Source organism: Odocoileus virginianus, unplaced genomic scaffold (assembly GCF_023699985.2).
Source record: "Odocoileus virginianus isolate 20LAN1187 ecotype Illinois unplaced genomic scaffold, Ovbor_1.2 Unplaced_Scaffold_10, whole genome shotgun sequence".
NCBI classification, from domain to species: Eukaryota; Metazoa; Chordata; class Mammalia; order Artiodactyla; family Cervidae; genus Odocoileus; species Odocoileus virginianus.
The window spans coordinates 2,295,170-2,303,337 of record NW_027224272.1 but is presented as its reverse complement, the minus strand read 5'-3'; the positions used below and the strand labels follow the sequence as shown (position 1 = coordinate 2,303,337).

Here is an 8,168-nt window from a genome sequence, read left to right as displayed (position 1 = left end):
GAAAAGAATATGAAAAAATATATATCTGAATCACTGTACAGTAGAAATTAACACATTGCAAATCAACTACATGGGCTTCCCCAGTGGTGCCGTGGTAAAGAACCCACCTGTCAAAGCAGGAGACACAAGAGATGCAGGTTCGATTCCTGGGTGGGGAAGAGACACTGGAGTAAGAAATGACAATCCACTCCAGTATTCTTGCATGGAAAATTTCATGGGGTGAGGAGCTTGGTGGGCTAGTCCAACATAGGGTCACAACATCTCATTCTGCTTCTTTCACACACGCCATGACTCAAATAATTAACACAGACATAATGGCTGGATAATGTGTAAGAACAATCACCTTAAAGTTAAAAATTGGAAAACTTGTTCTTGATGTCAAGAATTGCCATTATTACCAGAGTAGTGATATGACCACAAAGGGGAAGTTACTCTCCAAAAATGGTTTGATCCACAAGTTTTTCAGGGAGAGAGAGCATGATAGCATTATTTGTATCTTCTGTTAAAACACATTATCAAAGTTGAGTGAAGCAGCGTTTCTCCTCCATTTAACCTTTGATAATATAATTCTCCATTCATAATAATTTTAAGAGAAATGTCTTCTCTTCTGCTTTAAAACAATTTCTTTGAACTCTTCATTGTGAACTATATTTTTACCAAAAAATGAAATAGGTTGTATAATATTGTTTTACCTTTATGATGATAAATTCAAAGCAACCAAGGGGCAGTCTTAGTACCATCATCACATATATGTAAAATGTTTTAACTCTATGCCTGTCTCTCTTTTGTAGTATAAGAAATGCCTTCAGGTCACCCACAGAACAGACTCACTCAAGCCAAAATTGGTATATAAACTTTATATACTTATATAAAGTATATACATATAAGCTATATATATATATGTATACACTATATACATAGTATATATATACTATACATATATAGTGTAGATACTATTTTCTTCATTGATCCATGTCACATGCAGAAACTGAACTGTTCAAGGTTTTTGCTGGTTTGATGACATTTTCCAGTACTTGTTCCAAGCTTCTTTTATAATCACTATTTCTATGAAGTCATTCAACTTGAAAATAATTGCTTGCCAAAACTGAGTTTCTCTGGTGAACCACTCAACACAGTTTTAGTTTCACAAAGAACACCATTCTTTGTGTGCTGTTAATCTTGGCTTTGAAACACCACATATTATCCTTCCCACTTGAACAGTTCAGCTCCTGTTCTCTTGGTTACACTTTGGAACCATTAGACTTACGGCTGGAATATCAATGTGAGTCACCTAGTTGGTGACTCTTTGAAAACAGATTTTCTAAGTATGGATATATGGATCCTCTGCTCATAGCAACATCTAGTAGTTGTTAAAAATGTGAGGACTTCCTGAACAGTTTGCAAACCTGCATTTAATCAGAAAAATTGCTGGCATTTATTACATGGAATTTTGTTACTTAGTCTAATTTTAACTTTGACATTAAGTACCTATGACATTGTGTCCCCAATACTTGACACAGAAGTCATTCAAGTTAAATTATTCAAATAAATTAGTGCTTCCTGTGAAAATACTAAGAGCTTAATTTTCATTTTTATTTGCTCCTTTAATCTTATCTCATTTAAGACTGCACTTCTAAAAAGCTATTAACAGAAGGTCATAACATGAAAATTTTATCAATAAATTAAAAATCCAGGTATTCAGTGGATTATTCTACAGAATACAAAGTAATTTCATTATCAGTTCATTTTCTAACCAAAGTGACTTAAAAGACTACCAAAATGGAACATTTTGTTGACAAACCATGGGCCTGACAAAAAAACAAACCACAAATTGACTATATGGCCATTATGGCAAAGCAAATTAAAACTGTTTTCCTATTTCATGTTCACAATGAAATCTCTGAAGGCAGTGAATTTTCCCTTGTCAAATCCTAGTGAAGTTATGTCTCCATGTCTTCCAAATTCATAGAAACTGAGTCATGGATAATTACCAGGCTAGACATGTTTGTAAAGGTGTTTTGGACATGAGAATTCTGTAGGAAAATGAAAGTGCTTTATAATGAAAATATACTACATCAAATGAATGATGCTACTCCATCAAAGTAGAATAAGGTCATTGAAAAGGAAAATTTCTACAATGGTAGAAAATTTGTGAAAGTGTTAGAATTTATTTGGATTGGCCAAATAGTTCATTCAGGTTTTTTATAACATCTTACAGAAAAACCTGAATAAACTTTTTGGCCAACCCAATATAACTTAAACATGCATACTTTTGAACATCTTATATTAAATATCTCATAGATTTACCAATTATTTATAATTTTTCAGCAGAATACTGTGAACCTGTCAAGATTTGAGGGTTCATATGAGACATAAAAGGATGTCTTCATGACAAAAATATGTATTTTTATTTAAACTGATTTTATCAACACAGAAAGTCTGCTCAATCATATATGCTTCTATTTCTATCTTCCAGAAAATTTTCTGACAATCATACAAGTAAATTTTTTGCTCTAATATAAATACCCTTCCAAGTATACTCACAATTTATTTAGCACAAAGGGTGATAGGAAATTTGAACTTAAAATTTATGAACTTCTTCACGTACACATACATGCATTGAAAATTTTAAGTGTCTAATTAAAAAAACAGAAATAATGCAGGAAAGTCTGCTTTCATATACACTGCAACTATTGAAAACTGAACAAAAACCAAAATAGAGGATCAAATCCTTCACTACTCCTCTTTCTAATTGTGCGCTAAGAGAGTAGGAAAAAGGATAACCTACACTCTATCTCCTCTCTGTGCCTTTTAAAATGAAAGTTTTAAAAAAGACATTTAATATCCTTTATTTTATTGCTCACATAACTCAGCTGCAGAGGACAGAAAGGATTTGGGGAGATAATTGAAACAAAAAAAGTTTAAAAAAGTTTTACACAAAATGAACATGTCATATCAAGCTATGTTTTCTAAATAAGATATATTTTACAAAAGAGAAAATGAAGTGAAGACATGTAATTTAGAAACCTGTTAAAAGAGTCCACACAGCATAAAAGACACAAAGTCAAACCACATCAGGGAAGCCACTTTTATTTTTATTTTTTCCACATAGATAATTTCATGTCAGCTACAAAAATCATGAAATGAAGAACTGATTGTGAAACTGCAAACTCAAAAACCACTAGAGTGATAAACAGGATCTCCCCAAAGGACTGTTAAAAAAATAACCAGAATACCATGAATTCATATTTAAGTAGTAAACATGTCATATATTTTAAAATAATAAATATAGAACAGCAGTAGAGAAACTAATAGCATAAACAGCATGGAGTATATTTTATTTTTAAGACAGATGAAATTTCTAGGCACAGTTTTAGGCATTAAAGAGGACACAGAGGCATAGGTTAGTGTGTGCTGCTCTGTACAAAAATACAGTCTGAATAAATTACATTGCTAGCCATACAATTAGACGTCACTTACCAGTCAGCTCATTGCATGTTTAATAATATACAGTTACATGCTAATCCATATATATCATTTATATTTCAAACACATAGGTCTCTCTATATTTATGTCTTTAAAATTTACATGTTGAACTTACAAAAAGCTAAATTGCTGTGCAAGAAATCCAAATAACTAGCCCTGCTGAGTACTTTATGCTGTATGTAGGTATGTGTATCTCTCTCTCCCTGACAAACAATGGGATTAGAGTTAATAGTTTGGCTAGTAAGAAAACAATAAACAAACCTAAAGCTGCAAAGACCTAATATTATTGTAGGTGAAAAATTCACTTGTGTTTATTCTGATAGACAAAACAGTATTTTGAATGAGCCATGATAACTTTCATGTTGTACTGAACTTGTTAGTAATGAAACACTTTCAACTATTAGTGATGGTAGTTAGCAAAGGGCTCTTCACTGGAAAGGGGAAAAAAGTAATATAAGAAATCTACTTTTCATTAAACTGCAAATATGTGTGCCTTAGCCTATACCATATTCTGTCACTTCCAAGTTTTTCAAATTGACAGAGAATGAAAACTTGATCAAGACTCGAGATGTGATATTGGTCTAACAGAACACTGCATCCTCTACTAGGACTAAGAAAAGTGCCCCATTGATGTCAGCACCAAAGTACTGTTCTTCCATTATTCAAGAATAAAAAGATCCTCTCACAACAGAGAGTGTTTAGTAGCCGAAATCCCTATCCAACAAATATCGTTATTTCCCATGCTGCTCTGATAATATGCAATTAACTACAAGACAGTCTGGCCCAGATCTTACTATTTCTCAAGAAAATTGCTTCAAAAGATTCTATAATAGTAATATCTCTCTGGAAAATGTCCACTCATAGTTTCTTACGATTCTATACAGGATTATATACTTTTATAAAGGTTTCTCTCTAGAATGCATTTAATTAGTTTTGTCTGTCATTGCTAAAATAAGCCTGGTTCTTCAAATTTACCTCATGATTCCATAGAAAAGTCACAAGATAAGAGGTTTTATTTTAAGCATTTGAATAATAAAATAGTGGGTTTTTTCCTGTTGTTTTTGGCAACAGTTCTTAAGAGAAGCTGAAGGCAGAACTCTGCTTTAGGAGGTAAAGGAAATTATTCAACACTATTGATGTAGTTCTGTTCTTAATGGATTTCACAATACACAGAACACAGGTATTTTTAAATGGTTTCTCCAATGCTTCTTTCTGCAAGAGGGCCAAATAGTGTCCTTGTTAACAAAAATAATTATTTATAACTTTTATATTAGAACTGTATATTTGCTATAAAAATATGTTTATAATTCAACTATCCAAATTTGTATATTAAACAGGATTAACACAAGTTTGCAGTGTAAGATTCGCTGCAAACTTATTCCCTATTATTATTCCTTCCATTTGAACAATCAATAAATGATTCCCTTACCATAAATCCATAATTGTGTGCACAAATCAGTTAGCCCATTAGTTAACTTCAGAGGACCAGGTGATAACCAGATGAAAACCAGATGAATTCTACTCCTCTACTGACAATTATATAAATCTATCACTATTCCTTTTTTAATGAAGACATTTAAAATACTTGGAAAAAAAGAAGCCTTCTATTTTAATGACTTTTAAACAAAATGACCATCCTAACTGCTACACTCTTTTGAACTACAGTGCTTACAAAAGAATCATTAATTTTCAGATTAACACCATTTCGATTTTTCTTCTTATACAATTCTATTTAACACTTTCCAATGAGAACATAGAGCAAAAGCTTTAAGGTATATGCACTTTTGTACAGTAAATAAGTGTGAATACCGATCTAAGCCTCTTAACAACGTGTACAAGGTTAGTGTTCAAATCACTTCACTAGAGCAAATATTAATTTTATGTGCAATAGGCAAATGCAGGTGTAGGGTTAGGGAACAACTTATTACCATTTATACTAATGGCTCACCTTCTATAAAAATACTTAAGCTTGTTACATATGCACAATTGTTTGCTGTAATGTTTGGTAAGTGATTTAAAGGGTACTTAGGACAAAAGCAATCATGCATATTTCTTTCTAGTTGCCCCAGGGAAAATAAAGATTCTCAATTTTTCCTCATTCTAGATATGGCTGAGGCACAATTTCTAACCACACAATGAAATGCACATGTCTCCAAATCTTGACTACCTTCCCAGCGAGATGCTGATTGCCAAAACATAACCTCCCATTAAAACGTAGGTGGAATATGTATCATTAACCCAGTTACATTCAGAACCCCCATTAGATGCTGAAGGGAAGTTTACTTTTCAAGAGTTCACTCAAGCAAATAACCAATGTAGTCATTGGATGGGATAAGCAGGCGATAAGGACTCTAACAGTGGAATCCTTGTCAGCACAAAGGAACTTCTAAATGTTGCTTATGCCAGCTGTTCCCCTGCAGGCAATAGGAGATTCAGGCATTTCTCATTCCAACTAGTTTCTCACAATGGTTGCTGTCATATAGACCCTTTGCTTGTCAAGAAAAGTGACATGAATATATTGGAAGTTTGCAGCATTTGCCTATGTCTAATCAGCTCTCTTAATTTGTGCAGGTCCCTAAAATGGATGTAAAAGCTGGTTATGATGTTGACAGCCAAAAGGCAAAAGATATTAAATCAACTGAGCAAATTGTTTGATGCTCCATAAGTGTTTTAGAAAATGATGAATTAGAAAAAATGCAGACGTAATCCTTTTGTTGGATGGTTGACTTTTTTTTTTAATTTGAGACTACTGGTTCTAGTAATAGTCTTCGTAGTTCTTAGGGTTCAGGCAATAAAGGATGGCACCCCCAAATGAAAATATAGTTGCACCCCAGGCCAGGCCATAACCCCAGTTGAACTCATGGTAAATTTTCAAGCTCACAGTTTCAATGAACTTGATTGGGTAAAGAACCAGGCTGCAAACCTGTAAAACAACTGAAAGAAGAAAAACAAATCAAAATTAGGAAAATGTTATTTACAGGAAATAAAATGATATACAAATATACATATGTATGAGAATTACACTTTAATCAAACAAAAAAGTCAAAAAATTTGAAGCATTGCTTATTCTAGATGGTATACTTTAAAATACTGACAACTTTTTCTGTTTAACACTACTTCACAGTACAGTAAGCATTACTCTAGTAATAATCAGCAAATTACTATAATAGTATTTGATGAAATAATTAGTGTAATATACTAATTTATATGAACATACAAAGTAGTGATTATCAGTTTACAAACACATATAATTATCACTATTACGGCAAGTAGTACTAGTTTAGGTAAACTGTTTTACTATATAAAACTTGTAAATAGCTTCCCAAGAATAGTGACCTCAAATACCAGCTAAAAACCTTTGTTATTTATTTATACTCTTGAGAAACTGGGGAATCTGAATTCATCTGTACTGATTAAACTGGTGTACTTGTGGTTCAAGGTGTACTTCTGTTGTTGTCACTCCACAGTATCATCTAACTCAGCCCAGTACTCGAGAAAATCCTACCTTGATGTCCTTACTTATATTACTGTTTTTATTATTTTCTTCTCATCTAGTTTATAACTCTCATCTTTTAAAATGGGTTCAAAAGCCATCTTTGTCAAGAAGCCACACCGACTCATACCCTATTAGATATAATAGATGACATTTATATATTTATACCTCACTCATTTTCAAAAAAAGAATAAAGTCTCTGAAGGCATGGAACATAATCAGACTAGAAAACCTAAGCTAATGATGTCTATCACAATAGGACACAAAACTTAGCTCTTACTTCTTAGTTAAATCTTAGTTCTGAGTCAGGGCTAACAGGAAAATCTGATGAGTCATACTTAGTAAAATATTTATATGAGACACTGGATTACACAAGAGATAATATCTTCCAGTCAAAATCATAACCTTCTATGACATGTAACATTGCAACTGCTACATAATTTCTCTTTTATTTCAATCAATTTAACGAGAATTTATGGGATGCATCTGCCTTATAGATCCATCTCTACTATATGATGGCCCCCACTCTCAAGAGACAATCTTCTCCCTGAAAACTCTGAGATACAGTAGTATGTGAAATGGGCTGGCAAACTACCAAATCTGGTCTGCTTTTTTTTTTTTCTGAAAAAGTTGTACTGGAACACAGGCTCATTCATTTATGTGCTGTCCATACACCATGGCAGAGTAGAGTGGATGCAACAGAAACCATGTGGCCCACAAAGCCAGAAGCATTTACTATCTGGCCCTATATAAAAAAAGTTTGCCCACTCCTAATATATAACATAAATTCTGGGTTAAAATGATTCTTATTTAACTCATCTTAAAAATACCATAAATTCCAAAAATGCAACAACAAACATGTGAATAATGTGTACGAGGCAAGAATAAACTTTGAAAAAGTAAAAAATGATACCGTTTATTACATTTTTTAAAAAAGAGCAGCAGGATGGATAGTGTGTTTAATTGAACTGGAATTTCATGCTTTAAAGTCTACTCTCATCTATTCTCAGTACCTGTAAAATATCATTATTACCAATATGATTAATGTTCCTAGAAAGTCTACATAACAGTCATCTGTCTCTGGCATAAAACTGATGAAATACAGGAAACTCATGAGGACATGATTCCTCAAAATCATTACTTTCGATAAGGCTCAGACTTGGAGTGGCGTGACCTTTCTGAAATCAGA

The 8,168-nt window shown here is 32.8% G+C and overlaps 1 protein-coding gene across 1 annotated transcript in view; it reads right to left on the bottom strand.

Moving 5' to 3' along the window:
• Positions 1-3,074: 3,074 nt before the first annotated feature.
• TMEM47 (transmembrane protein 47) overlaps positions 3,075-8,168 on the bottom strand; it is a 29,135-nt gene continuing 24,041 nt past the window's right edge. Inside the window, exon 3 of the mRNA XM_020887817.2 lies at positions 3,075-6,420. Within this exon, the coding sequence (XP_020743476.1) occupies positions 6,242-6,420 (179 nt within the window). The 3' untranslated portion in view covers positions 3,075-6,241. The remainder of the gene's footprint in view (positions 6,421-8,168) is intronic.